This window comes from Echinops telfairi, unplaced genomic scaffold (assembly GCF_000313985.2).
Source record: "Echinops telfairi isolate 266 unplaced genomic scaffold, ASM31398v2 ScPeMD7_7420;HRSCAF=8458, whole genome shotgun sequence".
Lineage (NCBI taxonomy): Eukaryota > Metazoa > Chordata > Mammalia > Afrosoricida > Tenrecidae > Echinops > Echinops telfairi.
Genome location: NW_022111320.1, coordinates 18518350 through 18544689, shown reverse-complemented (window position 1 = coordinate 18544689; position 26340 = coordinate 18518350). Strand labels below are relative to the sequence as shown.

General features: G+C 42.4%; 1 protein-coding gene across 2 annotated transcripts in view; it reads left to right on the top strand.

The window, feature by feature from the left end:
- Positions 1–26340, top strand: part of PLD1 (phospholipase D1) — a 184241-nt gene that overhangs the window by 76716 nt on the left and 81185 nt on the right. For both annotated transcript variants that reach the window (XM_004704081.2, XM_045297437.1), the window contains exons 12-15: positions 6102–6183; positions 15507–15617; positions 20377–20577; positions 22154–22370. In XM_004704081.2, the coding sequence (XP_004704138.1) occupies positions 6102–6183; positions 15507–15617; positions 20377–20577; positions 22154–22370 (611 nt within the window). The remainder of the gene's footprint in view (positions 1–6101; positions 6184–15506; positions 15618–20376; positions 20578–22153; positions 22371–26340) is intronic.

The window sequence follows — 26340 nt, the reverse complement described above, 5'->3', positions numbered from 1 at the left end:
CATGTGGGCTTTGTTGCTTCTGAGCTTGATGGCCGCTTGATTACCTTCAAGCCTTTAAGACCCCAGACGCTATACTTTTTGATAGCCGGGTTTACTTTGATTTCTTGAACAACCCAATACTCTTAAAACAGTGTCTCGTATTACAAGTATTTGTTTTCCTTATAATTTTCCTGGTTGATTTCTAGCCTCATACTGTTATGGTCTTTTAAAATTTGTTGACTCATTTTGTTTTCTAGCATAGTTTCTATTCTACCGATTGATATATGTATGCTGTAGAAAAATTGTCTTGTTCTGATCATGGGTGGAGTGTTCTATGTATATCTGTTAGGTTAAATTGCCTTATGGCTTTAAGATATCAATGGATTTAGTGATCTCTTTAGATTTTCTGTACAGAATTGAAAGTGGTCTGTTGAAGTTTCCATGGCTGTACAGTGTCTATTTCTCCTTTCGTATTCGTCAGTACTATTGAATGTGTTGTGGGATATTGCTGTTAATCGCATGCATTGATAATTGCTATGGCTGCCTTCTAGATTGAGACATTGTTATGGACTGCTGCCTAATTGTGCATTACAAATTTTAATTGGAAGTCTATTTTAACTGATGTCAGTATGGCCACCACTGCCCTTCTTCTGCTTATTGATTGCATGAAATGTATTTTTCTTCTCTTCCTTTTTTTTTAAATCTAGATTTTACTCTTTAGTTAAGTGGCTTTTCTGTTATTAAAAATAAAATATTGATGACTCAAAATTCTTAGTTCTGACCACAATTTCTTAGTTCTAGTAATAGCAAGCCATTAATGAAATAGATTTTAGATGTGTAGAAATTGATTTATTTTGGAAAAAAGTTAGAAAACATTACACAGAAGTAGGTTCCAAAGTTTCTAAGAAGTTGGCCAACTCAAATAATAAAAAGGAGCCCCCCCCCACTTTTCTTGATGTCTACAAGAAATAGACTTTAGATATAATGGCGCAAACAGACTGGAAATAAAAGGATGGAAAATATATTCCAGACTGATGGTGACGTTATTATTTGAGTCTGGCATATACTTTTCCATCCATTTATTTTTAGCCTGTTTGTGTCATTATGTCGAAAATGTACTCTTCCAGACAGAAAAGAGATGGGTCGTGTCATTTAAAATCTGACTTTTCTACGGGAGATTGAACCATTTATATGTAGGGTTATTACTGAACATAAAGTGGCTCTACCTCATACATTTTGCTATTTGTGTGTGTGTGTGTGTGTGTGTGTGTGTGTTTTATAGTTACTCTGTCTTTTTATTCTTATTTTTCTGTTATTTGCATTTGACTGCTTTCTTGTGGAAAGCATTTCACTTCTTCTCTCTTTTCATTTCTTGTCTCTTCTGTGTATTTTTCTAGGTGATTTAAGATATAAAAAAAGATTATATACATTAACATATCTATAGCTGCTTTGTTCTTCTCTCTCCCATTTCCCTTGGTGAGTCTCCATTAACATTATAGTATATCCTACATCAATATGAGTTAGGTGTACATGAGAGGGCTTCAAAAAGTTCATGGAAAAATTCCATTATCTTTTAATATCATTTTGTTACAAAATTTTTGAAGCCCCTTCATATTTAACCATCGGTCTGTTTTCTGAGATGATTATGTTATTTCCACCTACCGCCAGCAATGCATGAACATTTCAGTCCCTGGCATTGTTAGCACTTAGAATATTGTTAAACTCTTTATGCTAACCATCCCAGAGTACACAATCGCATCTCACTGTGGTTTTCCTTTGCGTTAGCAAAACCTTTTCATAGTGGCCATATTTGCATGTCTTTTTATTGGCATATAATTCACATATCATACAATTCAATAGCTCAATCACATGAGGAAGAGTTGTACAATCATCACCACAATCAGTGTTAGATACGTTTTCTTCATTGTTGTTCATCGTTATTAACTCCACATTTTCTCCCCACCTCCCCTTGCTATACCTCCCAGGAATCCAATATCTTTAGATTTACCGATCCTGGATTTCATATACAGTGTTTAACTTTCTTGGAATCATATGCTCAAATGTTTTATCCAATTTTTAAATAGTATTTTTTTCTTTTTATTAATGAGCTGTAAGAGATTTATGCATTCAATTTGCAAGTTATTGTGACACTTCATTCTGACCTTACTGGTTTCTGGTAGAAAATTAGCAATCATTTGGATTATTGTTTCCCTCTAAGGAATAGTTTATTTTTATTCAGAGTGTTTTCAATATATTTCCTCTCTCTTTAGTTTTCAGCAGCTTGATGATGGTATCTGGGTGTCTCCCATTTGAGGTTTGCTGAATTTTTTTAGCCTATGGTTTATGTTTTCTACCAAATTTTAGAAATTTTCAGGAGTACTGTGTTAGTCTGAGTAGACTATAGAAACAAATTCATAGACACTCATGTGTTTATGAAAGAGGTTTATATACAAGAGCAATTGAACATTGAGGAAACATCCCAGCCTAGTCAAGATCAAGTTCATAAGACCAGATATTAGCCCATATGTCTGATATCTATCTATAAAGTCCTCTTCAGACTCACAAAACACATGCAATAATGCCGAATGTAGAAGATCACAGACCAGTAGGTGGAAAGTCTTGTAGATCCAGTGGTGTTGTAAGCATCTCAGCACTGGTAGGGGTCTCCCTCTCCAAGTCCAGGCTTCTGGCTGCATCAGGGGAGGTCCATCTGGCTTCTCCTCAGGGATGCCTGGCAGGGAGTCACCCTGTCAGCAGAGAGTCTCCAAGGGAGTGAGCAGAGAGAGAAAATCTCCCGCCTCCACGTAGGAGGAAAACAGGTTTCCTAGAATTCTCAGGAGAAAGCCATGCCCACACAGAGGCCTCATTGGCTATGATCTGATTGACAGACTAGACTCCACCCCTTCACCTCTCAAGTCCCGCATTGACACCAGATTATGTAACTACCACAAGTACTTTTCCAGCATGTTTTTCCTGCACTTTTCTCGTTCTCCTCTTCTTTTGAGGGCATACGTATTAGATCCTTTAGTATTTTTCTACTTATTTTGGTAATTTTCTTCTGTGTTGTTCCAGTGGGATGTCCCTGTGTCAGGGCCGTTCTGGTCTTCGGTTTCTTCAGTGAGTTGTTGTCACGCTGCTGATGCAGTTTTAGTCATTTGATTCTTCCGTCTGTGGCCGAGAGGTCTCCTTTCTGTTCATTGCAAGCACTTTCACCCTCACTTATGGGAGCATTTTTACAATAGCTGATGAAGAACTGAAATGGCCAATGCCAACCTCTATACCCTGCTTCCATCGGCATCCAATGTCTCTCGTTGTCTTTCTTTAAAATGAAAAGTTTTATTGGCATACAAGCAATACAATCATCACCACATCAACTTTAAAACATTTTCTTCTTCCTTGTACTCATTGTTATTAGTGTACTCATTATTTTTTATGTTATCAAATTTACTGTTTATTGCTCTTTTTAAAGAAGGACCATTTGATTTCCATGGGTTTTCTCCATCATTTTTCTTTTTCATTGAATTCTGCCTTTCTATTTATTATTTCTTCCTTTCCTATTACTTTCTGTTTAATTTGGTTTTATTCTATCTTAAGGTGGATGCTCTGAATATTTATCTTAAACATACCTTTCTCATATAAGAAATGAAGCTATTAACTTTTCTCAGAGGTACCATTTTTAGAAGTATGTTTTAACAGCTCTGAAATCAGAATGCATCTTGCATCCACTAATTATAACTGTCACTATTTTCTGCCTTCTAAAACCCAAACTCAATGCCATCAGGTCAACTCCAACTCATAGCGACCCTACAGTGCAGGGTAGAACTGTCCCTGGGGGTTTCTGAGACTCTAACTCTTTATGGAAGTAGAAAGGCAGGGCTTTCTGTACAATGTGGTTTTGAACTGCTAACCTTTTAGATCACAGCTCCCAATTTAACCACTATGCCACTAGGGCTACCCCCCCTTTTCTTAGTGGTACATACAATCCTCACTTTCATTGCCTCAAGTCAATTCCAACTCACAGCAACCCTATAGTGCTGGGTAGAACTGTCTCTGGGGGTTTCCATGACTGCAAATCTTTGTAGGAGTAGGAGGCCTCATTTACTTCTCTTGGTGGTTTTGATACAATGAAATGCAGTTTATTATTATTATTATTATTATTATTATTATTATTATTATTATTCTGAAATGTATTTATCTCGTAATTGCTTAGTTATACTGGGTGACCTCTAGCTGCTTTCTTCACAACACAAGACTTGTGCATATATTCATTTTATACAATGAATAGCCATCTTTTTATGCATTGTCTCCAAGATTGAGGACTCTTTTAGTGCTTCCTTTAATCCTCTGAAGTCCCCATAGAATGCTCTGTTTTATGCACAGTATGGGACACTTAAATAAAACAAAGAACAAGAAAAACTCAACTGCAGTAGTGTAACATTAAAAATTCCTCTAAAACAAAAACTCTATGAACCTGTAGTTAAGGTGTACTTTAAAAGAAATAGTGCCAGTGAGTTTTATGTCTTTAGATGCACAGTTTGGTGCTTATATGCTGAAATACATCTTATTACCATTCCTGTTAGTAGTTGCAATTTTTCCCTTTAGGCAGAAGTTACCTTTGAGTCTCTTTCCTACTCAAAATATGCACGTCTTCATCTTATACACCAAGAGGCCTGGTGGCACTGCAGTTACGTGCTCGACTGCCAACCCACCTAACAATGTGAACTCCCACAGTGACCACCTGAGAGAAAAATCTGGTGATCCGGAGAGGCCAAAGCCCAGAGAGCACCGGGCGGTTCTGCTCTGTCACGTGGCATTACCATCAATCAGAACAGACTCCGCAGCTATTGAAATGGGCTCAACCTACTACCTACGCACTTTCCTTTTCTGTTTATTCATTTGTCTTGCTCGGTATGTACTTCCCCTATGGAGATTTTAACTGTAAGTTTTCATTTTCTCGATCTTAATTAAATAGTCGACCATAAAAAGCGTCTCTCCGAACGGCACCCATTAGCTCCTTGATCTCTTGTCTTCACACCCCAAGAGGCGTCTCTGGCCCGGCGATGTTCTGGTCTAGATTGAAACAGGGCTTTAAGCCTTGTACACTCCGCTCTTCCTCTCTAGAAGCAGACTTTGAGCTGATTGCGTTTCGTTCTCTTGGTTTCTTTCCCCATCCCAGAAAAGTTCAAACCGACAGATCTACACTGGGCATTGACCTTAGAGCACAACCCAAAGGAATTGCTAGGCTGTGTCCTCTCAGCTGCCTGTGGCACGGCTGTAAGGGGGTTTGTTCTGACATTGGCAGCCTTTCATACTAAGCAGATCTGCCTTCCTTCTTTCTCAGAAAACTCCATGTTCCCATGGCCTCTGCTCTTTGATAGGAAATCAGCATGGATGCTTATCAGTTAGAATGCTACTGGCTCAGAATAACAAATATCCCACTGAAGATGGTTTAGACAATGAGGACGTAGTTCGTCTCACTTAATGGGAGATCTAGAGTCAGGCTATCCTCGGGTTGGCGCAGCGGTTTAGTGATTTGGGGAGTCTAGGCCTTCCTTTAGAGCTTCAAGGTAGCTGCTGGTATCCAAGCATCATGCCCTGTCCAACAACCCTCCCAGAGCTGGGAGTGGGGACAAGGCTTTCTTCTGCTTGTGTGTTTCTCTCTCACCGAGGAGGAGAACTTTCCCAGTAGCCCTCACTTGTAAAAGCTTATACATCTCATTGTCCATGATGGTGTCCCACCATGTGATGGTCGTACAGGGGTCCAGAAACACACGTACCTAGAAGAGTGGCCCACTGTAATGAGAAGTGGACTCCGACGACAGCAAGCCAGGGGAGGGCTGAGAATGGCCACTGGGTGTACAACCAACAGTGTCCACACTTGTACGCGTAGGTGCACGTGTGTGTTGTGTCTGTGTGTATAAGTTAGAGAGAGGGAAATCGATGTTGATTTTTTGTGTGGATTAAGGTTCTTATTCCTAAATGAAATAGGACATAGATTCAAAGCAAAACTTTAGGTGGTTCGCCTCAGTGAGGGACAATCGTGACGTTGTTTGCCTCCTGTGACATGATCAGAACTTTATGTTTCGCCTTAGTCATTTGAAATTTTGGTTTCATGGTTTCAGGTTGAGTCCAGAAATTTTCATGAAACGCCCGGTGGTTGAAGGAAATCGCTGGAGATTGGACTGCATTCTTAAACGGAAAGCAGTACGTACTTTACGAGCAGCTGCTGATATATGTTTATTTCCCCTGAAATGTCATTCTCAAAATTCTTCATACATGCTTACAACTTTTTATCTTTAGAGTTTGATAAATACTGGAATGCTTGCTCTTTTACCCTGATTTTTTTAAATTACTCCTGAACTCCTAGATAGGTGAGCCAAATTCATAGCATGGATTATATTATGAACTTTAATTTTTATTTTTAATCATTGATGGGTAGTAAAATTTATAAGCACGTTTTTTCATGAAATTCTATCATTGAATACTATTTGAAGGCATGAAATACAGCATTTCATATTCATTATTCTGTAATTTGGGCAAAAGACAGAGTCACCTGGAGTGTCGTTTTAGCGAGAATGAGCCCAGCTGACAAGAAAGGCTATCAGAGGGTGAAAACGGCTGGTGCCTTGGTTCCATTTCTGAGAGTCCGGGGACCAGTGCCCATGCCTTGGGCCCCAGCGGCTCGGGGTGAGCAGGGCGTATGCTCCTCTGATTATCAGAGCAAGTCAATGTAGCATGGTAGGCTCACTAACGACCACTTGTCACTTGTTTTCTAACGGACATTTTTAACCAAATGAAGTAAAATGATACAAACTTTATTATTCACCATGTACAAACCAGGTGTGCTTTGTACTATTATTGAAAACTGTAGAATCTTTCTTTCTTCGGTCATTAAACAGTCTAGCAGAATTTGTAGATTGCGAGCAACTGTTGGTATGATTTTTCTACTACTTGTAACCTTCCCTCGTCTCACCTTTCCTATTCCTTTTTTTTTAATATTCTTTTCTTTTTTATTTGTTTTTTAAAAATCATTTTATTGGGGGCTCATACAACTCTTACCACAAGCCATACATACATCAATTGTGTAAAGCACATTTGTACATTCATTACCCTCATCATTCTGAAAACATTTGCTCTCCGCCTAAGCCCCTGGCATCGGCTCCTCATTTTCCCCCTCCCTATTCGCTCCCCACTCCCTCATGAACCCTTGATAGTTTATAAATTATTATTTTGTCATATCTTACACTGTCCGATGTCTCCCTTCACCCACTTTCCTGTTGTCTGTTTCCCAGGGAGGAGGATATATGTAGATCCTTATAATCGGTTCCCCCTTTCCACCCCACCCTCCCTCCACCCTCTTGGTATCGCCACTCACACCACTGGTCCTGCAGGGATCACCTGTTCTGGATTCCCTGTGTTTCCAGTTCCTATCTGTACCAGTGTACATCCTCTGGTCTAGCCAGACTTGCAAGGTAGAATTGGGATCATGATAGTTGGGGAAGAGGAGGGGAGTGGGGGAGAAGCGGGTTGGGGGGAGGAAGCATTCAGGAACTAGAGGAAAGTTGTATGTTTCATTCTATTCTTCTTCTTGCATTCTCTCCTCCCCCATGACCTCCATTTCTTTTCTTCATGCTTTTGTTTTGGTATTTTTAAAGCCACCCATAGTGGTAGTCAGACATCATTGCTGATACTGAAAGGTGAAAGAAGTTGATAGTTTTGCTATCCAATAGGCTAGCCAGCCTAGTTTTCATGGCGAGTCTAATTCCTCGACTCAGCGAATTTCATTGACCCATATGGGAATTCTGATCCTAAAAGGTGTTCTTCACCAATTTGTATATTCATTCACTAGGGTATTCATCACGCAGTTACTGAATGTACTCTTTTAAATGAGTGTTGCCATAGTCAAACAATGCCACCTTCCCCTGACAAAACTAGAGCAACTGCCCAGCCGTGCCCCTGCTGGCAGCCCGGTGTGTGTCAGCGTCAACGGCGCCATAGGGTTTTCCATGACTGTGATCTTTCCAAAGCAGGTCAGCAGGGCTTTCTCCCAAGATGATTCTGGGAGAATTCGAACGGCCAGCCTTTTTCTTCCTTGTTTCCACCATCCATCGACTCCAATGGATGTCGTGATACAGATGATGCCATCGTGTCCATGGAAAGTTTCACAAAGACCTCATGCTCTGGTCCCCTCTTTTCCAGACCTCTCTCTACTCTGGAATTAGCTGTAACTTTCTCTCTCTGAAATGGTACCTTTCTCATTTCTCAAGATTTCGTTTCAGTAACTCCTCCCAGTTTTAGCTAACAATCTCCAATCATACGAAACAATCCCCTCCGCGTAGTATTGAGACAAATACTTCCCTATTTTTGCTTTCACTAAACATGAATGTGCTCAATGCCCTGTTCCGTGAAGGGTTTTTTGCTAATCAAATGGGGATTTACATACACTAAAGATATGATAATTCACCTGAAGTATAAAAGTCTACATAAGTATTACATAGGTACAGAGGCAATGGCAAGATTCGAAGATTCAAAGATTCAAGCACATATGATCCAAGAGGCCCCTCAGGATGAGCAAAACCTCGTGGAGGAAGTGGGGAAAGACATTTCAAGATGTAGGAAATGTTCGGAGGAAACACGCAGCAGGCTCTGCCCATCACAGTCAGGTGACAACTGAGTGTTCCCATGGGGGGATGGGGACCAACCTGGAACTCCAGGCTGATGAGGATGAGTAGCCTGTATGGGGGAGGAGGGGAAGTGGGTGATTGACTAGGGGAGGGACTCTGATAGTGGGAAAAGGGGGAGAACCCATATTCACACACCAAGCTTTAGACCACCGAGTGTGACATGCGGACAGGACAGCTAAGGGACTGCCAGAACATTAGCAAGTGCCTGAGCAGGGCTCAGGAGGAGGGTCCTGCAGGTCTGACCCTCCAGCCTCCTATTGGCTGGGATGTGTTGGTCCACTTCCTTTGAGTGCCCGGAGGGTGACTGGTGTGTCACGAGGATGGCCTCGTTCTACTTTTAGGCCTCACGAACTCCGGTGAGGCCCTGGGTGAACACCGGAGCCAAGGAACTAGTGTTGTCTAATAATGGTGCTTCGTATATCTCTCACCCACTTCCTGAATGCTGTACTGTTTAAATTGTGGGTAATGATTTCTAAAATTTCTTGAGGAAAGAGTCATACTATTAAAGATTAATTCCTCGCCAGTAGACTTAGCACAATTGTTGTTCCTTAATCAGTTGACACCCTCTTACTAGTTGGGGCCTGCATTTTTTACCACTCGGATCATTCCGAATGGGAATTCCATATGCTCATAAATCTTACTTCATGTAAATGACTTAGACTTTGGAAGCCGCAAAAAAACCTTACAAAGTATTGGCTTGAAAAACTAATATTTAGTCTTACACTGTTGGGCCCCTGAAGACCATAATGTTGATTAAAATAGAGTTTTAAATCTGATTGCACAAGTTTTATTTTGTTTTGTTTTTGAGAGGAATTTAGGGACTCTACCTCATACACGCATCCCACATGTAAGCAAGCACCTGTTATGATAGTCATTTATTAGGGAAAAATGCAATATTTTGTTGCTCTAGTAATAAATGTGTTGATATTTTCCTGTTTCTTTGGCTGTCTGATATGCAATAGCATCATTTAAAATAGTATAGACCAATATTGAGAGGCAGATGGGTTAAACATAAAGAAAACTGCCTCTCAAGGGTTTCCATAGTTCTACCCTTTGTTCCACTTAAACTAGGGGAAAAACAAAGCACCCCCCAGTCCGCGCAGTCGATTCTGGCTCACGGCAGCCTTGTGGGTCTAGAGCAGAACTGCGCTCTGTAGGGTTCTCAAGGGTCTGGGCTTTGAGAAGCATGTCACTTGGCCTCTCTTGGTTTCTCGGGTGTGCTTGGACCACTGACCTTTCAATTAGTTCTCAAGTGTTTACTGTGTGTGACACCCAGGGGTTAATGCACATCATCGTCAGGAGAGCTGTGCCCCTTGATTGGGCTTATTTTAGCCTTAAAAACATGTGCTATTCCTGATGAGATGTACACCAAAGCAACATGTAAGTGCAGGGACCAGGAGACGTTCACAAAGAGAGTCTGCATGTCTGGGGACAAAAGTTGTCTTCAGGCTGATTTCTTTGTATCTTTGGCCCGGAAGTATGTTCTTGAGTTGCGATCAGTGGCTCATAAAAGGGCCAAGTGTCCAGTTTGCCAAGGGAGACAAATGATCACATCTGAAAATCAAACTGAACCTTATCGATAGGTTCACTAAGGCTAGAAGGCTTTGTGGATAAGAGAGATGATCTCTTAACATGGAGAGCGAGGTTTCAAACAGATTGGTTAGAAGTGAAGGTGGCGGCTGGGGGAGGGGGAGGGGGTGGATGGGGACATGAAGAATTGTTCTCTGGAACCCTCCCTAGATCGTCCTACTTTCCACCCTTTGCTCTGCCTCTTCCTACAGCCCCAGAGACGTTCAAGTGATAAGATTAGTGAGTGATCTAAGGGTGTAGAAACTGAACCATCTTCAGGCATCTGTGAACTCAGCTTACCTGCCCCCAGAGACTACTTTGACCCGGTACTTTGAACTAGCAGAGAAAATGCCAGCTAAGGAATAAAGTCACTTTGTTTTCAATTCAAATTTAAAAAGAAATCATTGTCTTCACATGCGTTTTGTGTTTAAACGATCTCTGTTGAGAATGCTTGTTCTGCTCCACTCGTTGAGGAAACTAAGTAGAAAAAAGGACAGAATTTATCATTTGAAAATGAACTTTCACAAAGTTTGCTCTGGGGCGCTTTCCGGTGAGTGGGGTTCAGCAGAGAGAAGAAACATGACATGCAAACAAGTTGGGGGCAGCGGTTCCTCTGATCCCACTTCCTTTGCCTGAGCGGAAGTCATTCCCCCCAGACTCACTCCAAAAGCCAAACTTGCTGCCATCAAGTCAACCCCGAGTCAAACTGCCCCTTTTCCGAATGCTGTGAATCTTTAGGAGAATGGAAAGCCTCATCTTTCCTCCATACAGTGGCTGGGAGATTCGAACTGCTGACCTGGCAGTTAGCAGCCAATGCAAAAACCACGATGCCTCCAGGGAGAGTCACCAAAAGCACATTGATATAACCTTGTATGTGTCCAGGAAGAGTAATTCTTATGTTATAGAGTTGACATCAGCCCTTTTTAATGTGTACTTTAAATTGGGCTTTCTTTGCACACATTCCCCAGGTTTTGTGTAAGTTTGCACTATTGCGACACAATCCAAAGCCCCAGTCCCAAGGACATGCTTCCTGTACCTTCCCAGTGTTGCAGTACCTCGCCCCAAAGTCGAATGTATTACTTTATTATCATGTATCTTGTCACTAATTAACCATTTGTGTGGATACAGGTGTAAGTCAATATTTAAAATGGTCAAATATTTAAATGGTATCCACACGATGGTTAATCAGTGACAAGATAGATAATAAAGTGATAAATTCGACTTTGGGGCGAGGTACTGCAATGCTTTCATGACATTTTCTTATGCGCCATGCCTTTTCTCATCGGCATAAATTCACTCTAAAGGAAACAGAGTAGAGAACTTGAAAGCCTGTTCCATTAAACACAAATGACGAATCAGGAAGTAAAAACATAGAATAAGTTCATTTTATGTGGTCTGTCATATTTTATCAAAGTCAGGTATTAGGACATGGAGAGAAATAATGAGATCCTTTAGGGTTGGCATCTCTATTATGTAAAACATTTATCTGCTATACAGGTAATTGGAAAACTATAGCACTTAAGCTCAGTGCCCACCTATTGCCTTGCTGCGATCCGCAAGGTCATCAGTTTGAAACCACCAGCAGCTCTGTGGGAGGAAGGTGGGGCTTTCTACTCCCATAAAGAGTGACAGTCTCGGAAACCCAAAGGGGCTGTTCTAGCCTCTGCTAGAGGGTCGCTATGAGTCCGCATCGGCTCAATGGAAATAAGTTGTGTTTTGTGTGTGCGTGTGTTTTGACCTACAGAAATAATAATATATTAAGCCTAACAAACAATTCCATCCATTTAAAATGAATGACTCATGATTTTAAAAAAAGTGTCACGTATAATGTTCTATCATTTAGATTGAAATTTGGGGTTTTAAGCTTTATCGAGTATCTGTCCATGTTAGACTTAAAACAACAACAACTATGATTGAATGCTGAATTGGAAACTAACCGAAGAGCAAAGTAAATCTGAGCAGCAGAGGGGAAGCCTGGAGAGGTTTTCTAGTTCCTTTTCAGCACCCTCAGCTAGTGGGCCGAGTGGGGACCCACTGAGAGGACCATGGCAACCAGTCTGCTCCCTTCTTTTCTTCCCCTTCACTCCCTTATTTCTGGCCTCACATCCATGCTCCGTGCTTAAGTAAACTCTAAAATCTGGCAGTTAGTCAGAGAAGTGGAATGCCATCTACGTACATTTTCCATTCAGTGCCTCTGAATGGTCTCAAATTTCTCACCTTTCCGTCAGCTGCTGGGTACGTCACCATGTACACCACCCAGGGGATCCTATCACACAAGACTAAGATGTGTCTCAAGATAAATGGGGTAGTAGAATTTTGACATGATGAGTTATTAGTTGAAACTTAGGGAACAAAATATGCTTATTAGTATTAACAGAGCAATATCACAAAACTATGTATATGTTTGGTTTTCTCTTATACCCCATTATTTCCAACCTAGAAAATATTAAATTATATGCTATTTCACATTTTCATAGCCTTGTGAAAATATCCAGTTCTTATAAATTAGATAGTTTCAACCTAGTAAGATTTCTTGAATGTGTGATTCAAATTTATTATATCAAAATTTCTTATCACTGTAATTTTAACTAGTTGAGGTACAATATATGAGGAGTGAGGGTTTCAGTTCATACGCGCATGCATGTATTCCTTACAAATGAGTTTGAATGTGTCTCTACCATCAGCTTATGTCAGTAGACAAGTTCCCGCAGTAATGCATTTGTCTTAGCCTTGATTGGGTGTCTTCTTTTAAAAAAGGGCCTACTCAAAACAGTCGTATCGCTGTTCCCGTTCCTGTTCCTGGGTTCTGTGTGCTGTGAGCTTATCTCTTGCCTGTCCCTATGCACATGTTCTGGTCCAGTCCAGAGTGTGAGGCAGCACTGGAGTCATGAGCTGGTCCCAAGGGCTCAATAGAAAGTAAATGTCTAGAAAAGAATGATGCCAATATGTGCAAATATGTCTGATACAATTGATGTATGGATTGTAACAAGAGTTGTAAGAGCCCCCAATAAAATGATCTTTCAAAAACAAAACAGTGGCTTACAAGGGATTCTGCTGGGCCAGTTCAATCCATAGTAGGCAGGTCCGTTCAGAAGGTTACGGCAACTCTTTTGAGGACTCCCAAGGGATAATCTTGGTGTGCATGCTAGCAGGACACACAGGATGATCGTGAGGGATTATTATTTTAAAATATTTAGAAAAATGAAAATTGATAAGAAAAAGTCCAAGAAATGTACATCAAGCAAGTTCTTTCTATAACAATGCACTGCTCTCTCTTCAGAGTCAGAAGGGCTTTCCTATGAGATTTTTGTTGGGCAACCTTACACCATCTATAACCATGGCCTTGCCCCATCAGACTTCCTTTTCTCAAACCTCAAAAGTCCTTCAAGGATGTCAGAACTGCGCTTCGATGTGGTGTACATCAAAGAGCGCAGAATTCTCCAGGAAGAGTTATGAAGATGGAAACGCTCACTGCCTTCAGAAGCATATGCTTGTAGACCTAGATGGAGGCAGGTTGAGAAATTATACCTCCATATTTTGATATTTTTGTTTAAGAAAGGTCTCTGTAATTTTATCACACTGCTTTTTTTTCTTTTACTTAACCTCACAAATAAACAAGCAAACAAAAACCTCGAACCTTGTCATATGAGTCAGGTTAAAACTTTCGTCAATGACAAGGGTTTGGAATGGTTCGATGATGTAAGAACATCAAATCCTTTTTAGAAAGTTAGGTTACAATTTTCATCTGTGTTTAGTCAAATATTGAGACTTGTTTGATGTTACAGGTTGATAGAAATGAACATGAGGTACATTTTTATGAGGAGGTATCCCCCTAAAAGCTGAAAAACATATTTTCAAAGCTATGTATTTAATTTTTTTTACAAAACATGCTTGTCACCTTCAAAGTACTCTCCAATAGACTTAAAACATCTGTCAAATCTGTGATTCCATTCTTGGAAACATTTTTCAAACTTATCTGTTTGGATGACTGACAGTACCTCTGTTTTTGTCTTCACCTCTTCTATGTCTTCAGATCCCTGTCCTTTCATGCCCCTCTGCCTTCACAGAAACAAAAAGAAGTTGCACGGAGTGAAGTCAGGTGCGGGGGGCAAGAGAGGCAAGCTGTTTTTTGCCCAACACTGGTGCACTGAGATGGCTGCAGGAGCAGGTGCCTTGTAGTGGTGGTAAAACCAGTCCCTCATCTGACACAAAGCAGGCCATTTTTGTCAACACTGTTAAGCCATATTTTCAGAACCTCTAAATAGAAAATTCTACTAATAGTTTGACCTGCTGGAACAAACTCCAAATGCACTAACCCCCTCAGGTCAAAAAACAAATAAGCATCGTCTTGATCTTTGATTTCACTTGATGAGCTTTTGGGGGGCCAGGTGACAATGGCACCTTCCACTGGCTTGATTGATATTTGCTTTCAGGGTCATAAAAATAAGCACCATGTCTCATCACCAGTAATGATCTTGGGGGAAAGTCTGTGTCACTTTGTAGCTTTTCTTTCAAAGCGTGGCAAGTTTCCACTCGATGATCTTTCCTGGTCAGTCAGAACCCGAGGCACAAATCTCACAATAACCCTCTCGTTCCCCAATCTTCTGTTAAAATTTGCTGAACCAAGCTCCAAGATCCTCAGATAACTTCCCCATCTTTTCAATGTTCTGTTGTCAGTCTTTGAGCACAAGCACATGAATTTTGTCAACATTTTCATCCATTTGGGAAGTTGACAGATGTCCAGAAAGAGGTTTGTCATCGATTGACATTTCACCTTTTTTGAAATGAGCAAAACCACTTGTCCACTTGAGTTTTCCCCATAGTGCTGTCCTTATGAGCTGTGGTCAACACCACACGTTTCTGTGGCATTTTCCTGAGCAGGAAGCAAAATGTCACAGCTGCACACGGTCCTCTTAAAGTGGCCATCACAAACAACGATGTTCGAGTGAAACTGATTTTATGAAAAAATTCACCGTGACCAGAGCAAATCTTCCCAGGTGATGCCACTGGGTACACTCACTCTAAGCTAGTTGTTTGATGTTCGCCTAACAGGAAAAATGCATACGATTAAAGCTCTACCCAGTGAAGGTTTTTTTTTTTGGGGGGGGGGCGGTTCCCCCCCACATCTCCACTTTATGTTGCCTTTCCATTAAATATTTTATTATGCTTGTTTATTGAAGAAATATTGGGAAATATAATGTACAGAAAGGAAGAAGAAAAAGATAATCTACCTCCCAGATATATTCACTTCTCCTTGTGTTTTATTTGCGGCAGCAACAGGGCGTGAGGATCTTCATAATGCTCTACAAGGAGGTGGAACTTGCTCTCGGAATCAATAGTGGATACAGCAAGAGGACGTTAATGCATCTACACCCCAACATAAAGGTATTCAGGTTTCTCTTGGTGAACAAAGTTTCTCCTTGATTATTCTGTGGGAAACTTTGTATATTTTACCCTTAAGCATTGGTAATCTGGTGAATTTCCTAATGTTTATTTTGAATAATTAACCTTGCACCCTTTCTTAATTAGAAAAAAAACTATGAGGGACTTGAAAAGTCAGGGAAAATGGAACTAAAAGGTACTTGAAGGATCCAGCAGCAATGTGATAGGGTTCAAGATCAACATATAAAAACATTTTGATTCCTTCGTGCTTACAGAGAGAGCTCTGAAAAGAACATCAGGAAAACAAGACCATCTGCCACAGCCACCTGAAGGATGAAGTATTTAGGAAAACATCTACCAAGAGCCCCAAAATATCCAAACACACGGCACAAACCAGATGAAAGATGCACCGCAGAAGAACAATTAAGGGACTGGGGCCTCCTAAAAATCAGACACTTATGTGCATCAAAATACTTCATCAAAACAGCTAAAAGAAAACTCAGACTGGGGAAAACATGTTGGCAATTACATATTGGACAAGGGACTCATGACAAGATTCTATAGAAAACTTTAATACCTCAACAAGAAAAAAGGCGAGTAATACGGACAGTGGGCATGAACTAAAGAAGACATTCAGGCAGCCAACAAATACATGAAATGCTCAAGATCGTGAACCACTGTGGAGATGCAAATCAAAGCAGTGATGAAACGCCCCCTCCTCTCAGCATGAATAACAGAAGTTAAAAAACAAACAGAAAACAAATACTAGCAAGGCAGTGGATGGACTCGAACCCGCATGCCCTGCTGGTGGAACTAGAAAATGGTACAGCCACTGTGGAAAGCAGCTTGTCACTTCCTCAAAAAGTTGGAAATAGAATTAGTAGCTGACCCAGCAATCTCACTATTTGGTATGTCCTAAAGGTATCCGAGCCACAGTACAGATAGATATGTGCACACCCATGGTCATCGGAGCACATTTCACAATAGCAAAATGATGTAAGCAATCTAAACGCACATTGATGACATAATGGGTAATGAAACTTTGGTGCATCATGCAATGGACTAAAATGCAACATTGCAGAATAACGAATCTGCCAATACCTGATAGCATGGATGAGCCTGGAGGTTATTGTGCGGAGCAAAATTAATCAGAAGAGGACAAATTTTGTAAGAGACAACTACAATAAAAAGTCAAGAAAATGTTTGCACATTAAATGAAACATACTTCGATCATTCCCAGGGGAAGGGAGGCGAAGTCACAGGGGGATATGCAGGTCTTAACTTGTGTGAAGGGGAAGGAAGTCCTACAAGAAGGAGCCCCAAACCAAACTCAGTGCCCGCGGAGGCAGGGCAAGACTCGGGACCATTTGCAAGAGTTACAGGCAACAGAGACACATAATATTATATATGCAGCCTTGCAATAGTGGTGATTACAAGTAGATGCTTAGATAGACATACAGGCTAAACAGATGTCGGAGGGAAAGTGGTGGGAGTATATCTATCTATTCATATCTTTGTCAGAGGATATACAGTATGTATATTTCTCTTTATTGCACATATCTCCACGAATGTGGTGGAACACACAGGAGGCAAAGTTATGAATAGTTCTCAGACATAACCAAACTCTTTGAGGGAGTAAATTGTAGGTCTTAGAGGATCAGGAATACAGTCTTGGGGAATACCAAGTACACAGAGATGATGCTCTACATCCTACTTGAGTTAATCGCAGCTTGAATTTCATAAGCTCATTAATAGTCATCTAAGGTGCAGCCATTGGTCTCTCTCCATCCAGAGGAAAGAAGAGTGATGGGAATTGAAAGACATATGGAAACAATTAGTCCAATGGACTAATCCAGCCAACCTATCCCCGAGACGACAAGAACTAGTTGGTACCCAGCTACCACTGTCGGTTGCTCTGAAATGAATCGCATTAGGAGATCCTGGATGAGTTGGAGAAAAATGTGGAACAAACCTAAAAATCCTAAAAGATACCAGAGTACGCGTCAAATTGACGCAGGTGAAACTCCTGAGTCACTCTTCAGACCTGGAACTGAACCTACTGCTGTGGTAGAATAGTCAGTCATTTAAGAAGAAAAGGACAGTGTTTTCCCTATATCCAAGTTCAGAGGGTTAGTGTGTTAGGCAGGACTTTTGTTTCACTAGAGAAACAAAACCAGAACACTTATGATTATGCATATACATATAAGAGGACAGGTTTATATCACGAGAGGGCATATAACAGCTAATTAGTCCACACAACAGTACAGAGAATTCAGTTCAACTCACTTCCATAGAACAGTTAATATACTGGAAGTCCTTTAACTCACATGGGCTGCAGGATCCAAGGTCAAGGAAGCAGACAGCAGATCCTCCCTCAGGCAAGGCAAGCAGAGTCTGCCCACAGGCAGCAAACAGTAGGGTGGGTCACCAACAGTCAGTAGCTCAGGAGCTTAGTGAAGAAGGCCTGGGTGGGATATCTAACACAAGCAATGCAAGGCAACAGGACACACCCGCCTCAAACTCAAGTGATGTCTGCACCAGCAGCATGGCGAATCAGGTTTCAAAGGAGGCTCAAACTCTAGCAACATGATCCATGGATTGGCTTGCCCCACAGGTAGTGTAGCTCACCAGTTGAAGCAGAGTACTAGCTACAGCAGCAGCAAGCTCCAGTACTCTCTGATCAGCAGTGAGCAAGAGAGAGGAGGGACAGCCTTGCAGAGCCATTTATCTCTTCGCCCTCCAATCAAACTGTGGCCTGATTAATCCTATTGGCCAGGTTGTCACAATAAACCTAACTATCACATTCCATCCCCTGCCAACTTGGCCCCTGTACACAATTCTTTAGCCATGTATAATTTCCAGACATTAATGAAATCACACTTAATCCTAACATCATACATATAATTGAAAACACACTGAATCTAATTATACCTGGTACGTCGTACATGAACAAAGGACAGATATTCACATAAGCACATATAAAGAAAAATACTGACAATCACAAACCTTGCTTTTGCATTTAATCATGTGGTCCTAACTGATAGGTAGAACTACCTTCTTTTACTACCCATTCTGTATTACCTTTGCCCTTGGCCAGCACCTCAGCTGGCCGTGGTTCTTTGCCTGGTGGGAAGATTGAGGGGAAATGAGGAGCTAATAAAAATGAGTACAAGAAAGAAGAAAATGTTCCAAAATTAATTATGGTGACTATTGTACAGCCCTTCTTAATTTGATTGAAGTACTTAATTGTATGATATATGAATTATGTCAATAAAACTTAAGCAAAAGGCATATGAGTATAGGATAGGTCAGAGAAGCATTGTTCAAGGGAATTGTAATTGCAAAGAGGAAGTTAATAGCTTCCCAAAGTTCCTTTCCAATCCAGAGCTGCCAAAATGTCTACCTATAACTGCATGCTTACTACTTCAACTTAATGGCTATAAAAAATGCCAATACAATTACTAAAAATCTTTCTAGACATAGAGGTTAATTAGAAAATTTTCAAGCTTAGTATATTCTGAGATATAAGATAATGTTTATAGGAGGGACAGTGAACCAGATGCCAAAATGAGCTGATAAGTTTTGGCGTTTGAGATAAAAACTCAAGTTAAATAACAACTCTCCAAAGAATGATGTATAAAGGGGCTTTGAAAAATTGGTAGGAAATGGGATGGAAAGATAATGGAATTTTCCCAGCAACTTTCTGAAGTCCCTTCATATAAGGGAGCCCCTAAAATATGCATAGAAGTCTTCCTCTGAGAAAGCAGTGGGACCAAGAGTCTCGGGGAGACCTGGGGGTGAGGGTGGTGGGGGTAGGGGCACTATAGACAGGAGAACAACTAGGGTAGTAGAGTCAATAACAGGAGGAGACAGGGGTCCGGGGATGGGAGTGGGTCAGAGCAACAGCAAACTAGCTAAGAGGAGGTACCAAGAGGCAGAAATAAGGGGAAAGTGATGGTGGGGCAGGAGGAAGGTAAAAGGAAACAGAGGAAGGACCCAGGAAGCAAAGCAATGGATAGAGGTATAAACATAGCGGTGTACATATGTAAATACATTAATCCACAAAAATAGAGGTATTGGCCCATGTACATATATTTATATGGCAATACACTGAGGTAGGGGGCGGACTTGGGGCCTCTGCTCATAACCCCCCTCAATACAAGAACACTTTGCTCTAAAAAATCAGCAGTCTGAGATGTTCACCCTCCCAGCACAATTGCTGAGACAAAATGGGTGCATAAACAATACAGTGAAGAAGGTGGATTTTCCTTGGCGTATACATAGCACGTTTTGTTTCTGGCATTTGAATTGGGGAAACAAACAGCAGACCTATTTAATCTAATGTGGTATCTTTTTGAAAGGACATTTTCCACTCCTTTTTATTAAAAAAAAATTTTTTTTAAACACTCCCCTGAAACATTGGGAGGATAACAAAGCACCACTGCTTCCCCCATAGCATCAAGTAGATTCTGGCTCCGAGAGCCTAAGTAGATTCTAAACTCTGTCTAGTGTTTCCGAGACTGTAAATCCTTGTGGGATCAGAGAGCCTCATCTTTCTCCCACAGGACAACTGGTGGGTTTGAACTGCTGGCCTTGTGGCGAGCACTATAATGCCTAACCCGCAATGTCACCAGGGCTCTTTAGTGGATAGTTGGCATAATTTATCCCCTTACAGTCTCTTACCACCGAAGTCAATGACCTCTCCAAGTCGCCAAAAGATATTCCTGTGTCCGTGATGTGTGGTGTGATTCTTCCCCTCAAGGTGATGAGGCACCCGGACCACGTGTCCTCCACCGTGTACCTGTGGGCTCATCACGAGAAGCTTGTCATCGTCGACCAGTCTGTGGCCTTTGTGGGTGGCATCGACCTGGCCTACGGAAGGTGGGACGACAGTGAGCACAGACTCACGGATGTGGGCAGCGTGAAGCGCGTCACTACGGGCCCCTCCCTGGCATCCCTCATAGTAAGAAAACCCCCACTTTTATGCAACTGTGCTGATAGACATACATTGTATAAGAAGGTGTTCATAGGATGGCATTAACTGGTTGATTGAGAGGCTGCAAAACCCTTAAGGGGTAAAAAAAAAAATGCAATCAACTATCAGATTGACTTGGTTACCAGCCTCACCACCTGGCTAGACTGTGACTATGAACCGGTCACTTAGCATCTGTGAGTCTTGGCTAGCTCTCTTGCAAACTGTGGCAAATCATTGTGAACTTCTTAGCACAAAGCCTGGCAGATTGTACAAAGCCCAGTAACGAACATTACAGCTGATGCTATGGGATGGTTGTAGCTAGTAAATGAAGGACTGGTTACAAAACTGGGTTGGTATGGAGCACGTAGCGATCATTCAGAATGACCATTTTAATTATTTATTCCTGCCTTGGTCTGGAAGAAAAAAATGACCAAACTGCCTGCAAAAAAAACAGTATTTTAAAGACACAGTCGCAGGGGTGGCAATGGTAGGATGAGCCTGAGGCAGGGAGTCCCTGAGGTACCATGCTGAGGCTTCTCGAGGGATCCCAGTGGTGGTGCTGGATGGATAGCGTGGTGCTGCGCACGGACCAGCATTGAAAGGCATTGAAGGCACGGAGCTCTGACACCACTGGAGGGATGGTTTTCATACGTTCTATTTTAAAGTACGTGTTGGCTACTCCTTTAGGCTGGTATAAAGCTTGATTTGCTATTACTTGAATTTAGGATTTACATGAACTTTTCTTCCTAAGTTCAAAACTGACTTTTTAAAAAGTCTGTGTGTCAATATTTTGATGCTCCTGATAGGCATCTATTAAAATTGTATGCACTGACTATACCACATTTGACCTAACCGAAAAACCAAACTCACTGCTCTCCCGTCAATTCTGCTCAGAGCGACCCCATAGGACAGGGTAGAACTGCCCCTGTGGGTTTCCGAGACTTTAACTCTTTAAGGGAGTAGAAAGCCCCATCATTGTCCCTCGGAGGGACGGATGGTTTCAACCTGTGGACCTGGTGGATGGCAGCATGGAGCATAAACCAGGGCTTCACCACCAGGCTCCTTCCACCTCACAGTACTTTTCAAATCAAGAGCCGCCAACTGATCTACTTCTTGTTAAACGCACTGATGGGTCCGTCTTATTTCAAGGCTGGAACTGATAGTGCCTTTCCTGGGGAGACAGTGCTTCAGGAAATTGGAACAGAGAAGATGGTGGGCAGAGGAAGCATCACGTGTCCCATGGGGATCCGGGAAGATGGTCAGTAGCTTTGGAACAAATGTAGCTCTGATATTTGAATAAAAGATTAGTTGATAGGAAATTTTAGGACGTTGGCTTACCGAAAAAGGAGCCACAGTGGAGCACTTGGCTTTCCTGCAGAGGTTTAAATAGCTCTCTGTTTCCTGAGGCAGACTCAGGACTTCACCATGTGCTTGTACTGGAGTCGCCATCATTGGGGAACGTTTTCTCTCAACGCCCCTTAAATTCGAGAACTGTGTTACGGTCTATCTTATGCAGTGACCTCTTTTTGGCTTTGTTTTTTTTTTGTCAATAATTTTTTCTCAGGCCGAAGGAGCAGAGTCTCTAGAATCTTTGAGCCTCAAAGGTAAAAGCCAATCTAATAAACATCTTCCCATCTTGAAGAGTGTGGACAACACGGATTCCAAAATGAAAGGCATAGGCAAGCCGAGGAGGTTCTCCAAGTTCAGCCTCTACCGGCAGCTCCACAGGCACCACCTTCAGAGCGCGGACAGCAGCAGCAGCAGCTTGGCCAGCACCTGCAGTAAGTCCTTGTCCTGGCGCCACTCTCGGTGCTGGTAACGACACTCTGTTCTCTCGTCAGTCTGTCCACCTGCTGCGACGGGCTGTCTTTCTACAGTGGACTCAAATGTGCCATGCTTAGCATCCTCCTGCACCCCAGGCCGCTTGATGGCCTCGTTGCCTCGATTTGGGGCAGATTTGTTGTTTGATTCGCATCGAGCAGGGGTAGCAGCCACAGTTCTTGCCTCTGGTGGTGGCAGAATGACTAAGCACTCTCCCGCTAAGCCTTGAAGGAGGAAGAGAATGATATGATGCACTTTATAGACTTTTCTTAGGAGAACTTTTAAGTCTTTTCCCATCCAGTGATACATCTGGTTTACAAAGTCTCTACATCCTGTAAATTTATTATTCTTTCCAAATCTGTTTTAAGGCCCTCCAGTTTTCTGTTGCACCAAATTTATGACTGGCTTTATAGCTTTGTGTAGTTCTAAGAAGGATCAAATGTGCTTTGAGTTTAGAAAACTTGATAGAGATATATGTATTTCTTTGGGGGGCGGGCGGGGAGAACTCTCAACTTTCTCCAGGTTGCTTTCAATCATTTTAGAAGTCATCTCAGAATTTCAGGCGTAGCTTAACCCCCCACTTGAAACTCTTCTTGCCATCCCAGTGAACCTGAGCAGGGACTTGTTGGACCTGGTGACGGGCAGAGCCTCCAGGGACTTCAGCTCTTGCTGCATTGTCTGCTGTGTGGGCACAGCGAGCCTGCTTCTGACTCGGCTTTGCGCGCGCTCTTTTCACGCCACATTGGTTCTTGAGATTCGGCTCTGTGCACTTCTACCCCGCAAGAACTTACACTCCAGACGTGAGGGTACACACACCTCATAGTCTCCGGAAGCTGCAATGGCTCAGTGATAGAATTCTCATCTTCCATGTGGGGACCCAGGTTGGCTCTCCGGCCAGTGCACCTCGTTTTCAGCTACCACCCCCCACATCTGTGTGTGGGAGTTTGTGTGTTGCCATGAGGCTGAACAGGTTTCCCTGGAGTTTCCAGACTAAGGCAAAGGCCTAGCGATCTATTTTGTATCTGAGAGTGAAAACCCTATGGGTCACAATGACTTTATCCCCTCGAGCATTGGTTGTCAGCAGTCAGGGGCTGCTGTGACAGCTTGTTGTTGTGGGGGGCCATCAAGTCGGTTCCGACACATAGCCACCCTAGCACAACAGAACTTTACACCGCCCGGGCCTGCACCGCCCTCCCAATGACTGCTCTATGTGAGCCCCTGGCTGCAACCACTGTGTCCACCCACCTCAGCGAGCAGGTAACCTCAAAAGCACCTATACCATGAGTGTCACGACCAGTGCAGAAGTGTGTCCGACATCCGTAGGTGGGAGCCCCAGAAAGACTTCTCTTCAGAAAGAGATAGGTGATTGAGGTCAAGAAAGATTTTGATTGGGGTGGTTGAGAGTAGGAAGGCATGACAGGTGAAGGAAATGGGTTCCACAAAGGTGAGGACATGGGAAAATGCTAAGTAGTAGAAGATAAAATAGATCACGCGGCTGAGAGGCAGCATCAGCTAAAAGGCTATGAAGATAAACAACGGTCACATTTGGAGCCTAGAATACTAAGCTGGGGAACGGGACAGTTGTTTAATTAAAGAATCTTGAAGGCCTTTGAATGGAGACATAAAGCTTTTAGACGCGAATTTTTAGAAAGTTTTATCTGATGACCTTTGGGAAAAAAGAACCAGATTCTCAAGGAATGAGTTAGGGAATAAAGTATGGTGGTGGGGCTGAAAAGGAATTTGGTAATTGGTCAGATAGAGCAACAAGGAATGTTCGTAACAAGCCACACTAATGGTAAAACCCTGGCTGTGCCGGGTGTCTGCTCTGAGTTCTTGTGGTGTTTAGTAGAGAGGCACACCTCGGAGATGCTGCAGTTTGGTTCCAAACCATGGCAATAAAGCAGGTATCACAGTAAAGGAAGTCCCATGAATTCTTGACTTTCCCAGGACACATAAAAGTTCTAGTTACGTTATCCTGCAGTGCAATAGCATTATGAGAAAGTTTTAAATATTGTGAGAGTTGACCAAAATGTGTCACAGAAACACAAAGTGCGCTACTGCTGTTGGGAAAATAGCCCTGATAGACTTGCTAGATGCAGGGTTGCCATAACCTTTAATTTGTAAAACACACACACACATTACCTGGAAAGCATAATACACCAAGGTTGGTCTGCCTGGAATATTGTTATCTCCATTTTATGGATGAAGAAACTCAGCCTTGGAGACAAGAGCCTGGCCCAGGGATGACCTACCTTATCAGCCTCCCAGGGCACATGGATCAGATGTGTGAGTGTGCAGAAATACAGGCCACTGTATCACTTTTGGGGAAATCCCAAGGCCATGGAGCTGAGGCCAGTCGGCAGCTAGTGGACATGGCTGGAGCTGAGTCACTCCTGGCCACCGGAGCTAATAAACTCAATCTATGAAGCTGGACCTTGAGCTGTGGTTCTCTGCATTCTTTCGTGTGAGGATCCACTTTAATATACAAATATCTTGAAGACCTCTATTTTAAAAAGAATAAATTGCTTAAGTTCAGTTGTTGTTTTTTTAAGCTCCAGTGTCACTGTTAAATGGATTGTTTATTTGTAAATCACACTAACATCAAAATACATTTGTAAATGGAGAACATGTGTGGGAGAAATACATTATTCCACATACAGCTGAGGCTTGGTAAGTGTATGAATTCAGGAACCACTCACAGTCGTGCTTACCTCCACAGAGTTTCAAAGCCCTGAGACTGAGAACCAAGAGGCTTCTCAAAGTCCCAGCAACCAGGTTAGAGTGACATGCAGGGCAAATGTTCCAGGTGATGACTATGTAACAGAGCTGTAACAGAATTCACAGGTGCTCTGTGAATTCCAGTGTGTGGCTCTGATGGTTCAGGACTGAAATTTGTCTTTGCTTGGTTTGTTTGGATAAGATGGAGAACTCATGACGTGGAGGGGGCTTATTATTGAATTAGGGCAGGGTCATAGTATTGCTGATGAGGAGACTAAGTGAAAAAGACATGCACTGGGCTTGATGTATTAATAACTCGGGGCAAGGCGAGGCCGACAGTGATGATGTCCGCAGTGATGGTCTGAGGAGGCCAGTATGCGTGGTTTGGCATGACTGATAGACAGTCTCCTTGGCATCCATCCACAGCCCCTCCTTAATCAACTGGAGGCATTTCGGGTGCAACATCCTCTTAAGATAAAGAAATGTAATGACATGTGAATGTCCAAACAGAACTAATTGTGTATGAGTTTTTATTTAACTAAATACCATATATACTCGTGCATAAGTCAAGTTTGTCAGCACATTTTTAATGCAGTTTGTGTGGTAACATTAGGTGCCCCAGCTGATGTTCAGGCTGGCTTATACTCGCGTATATACGGTACTCATGGAGCTAACAAAGCAAGGAAAATGAAGTGAACACTTCAGTGAAATTCTCCATTCAACTAGATCATCAAATACACAGTATCTCAGGTGCGGGCAACGGTCGTGGGGAGCGATACAGCTGGGGAGGGCAGAGGCTCCGTGAGAACAAAGGGAACCCCTTGTGCAATGGATTGGCGCAGTGACAATGGGCCTGACCCCTCTCTGAGCTGGATTGGCCCCGCAACACTGGGTCTAAACACGTCAGCGACCGTGAAGAAGGTGCAGGGCCAGGCCGCCTCTATAAGCAATGTTGTAGGTGAGGTTGCCATGAATCAGAGCTGACTCCATAGCCATGACTGGTACCAACAAGGGAAGAAGGGTCGGCGAGAGGGGTTATTACGGTTCATATAGGCGTGTTGGAGCATGCTTGTCAGATGAACAGATGTTTTGACAGACCAGAACTCGCAAAGCCAAACCCCCTGCCTGCCGACTCTTTGTGACCCCCCTATGGAAATCTGAAACTGTCCTAGGACCCCTTCATACAGTTCCCCATGTGGTGGTGACCCCCCC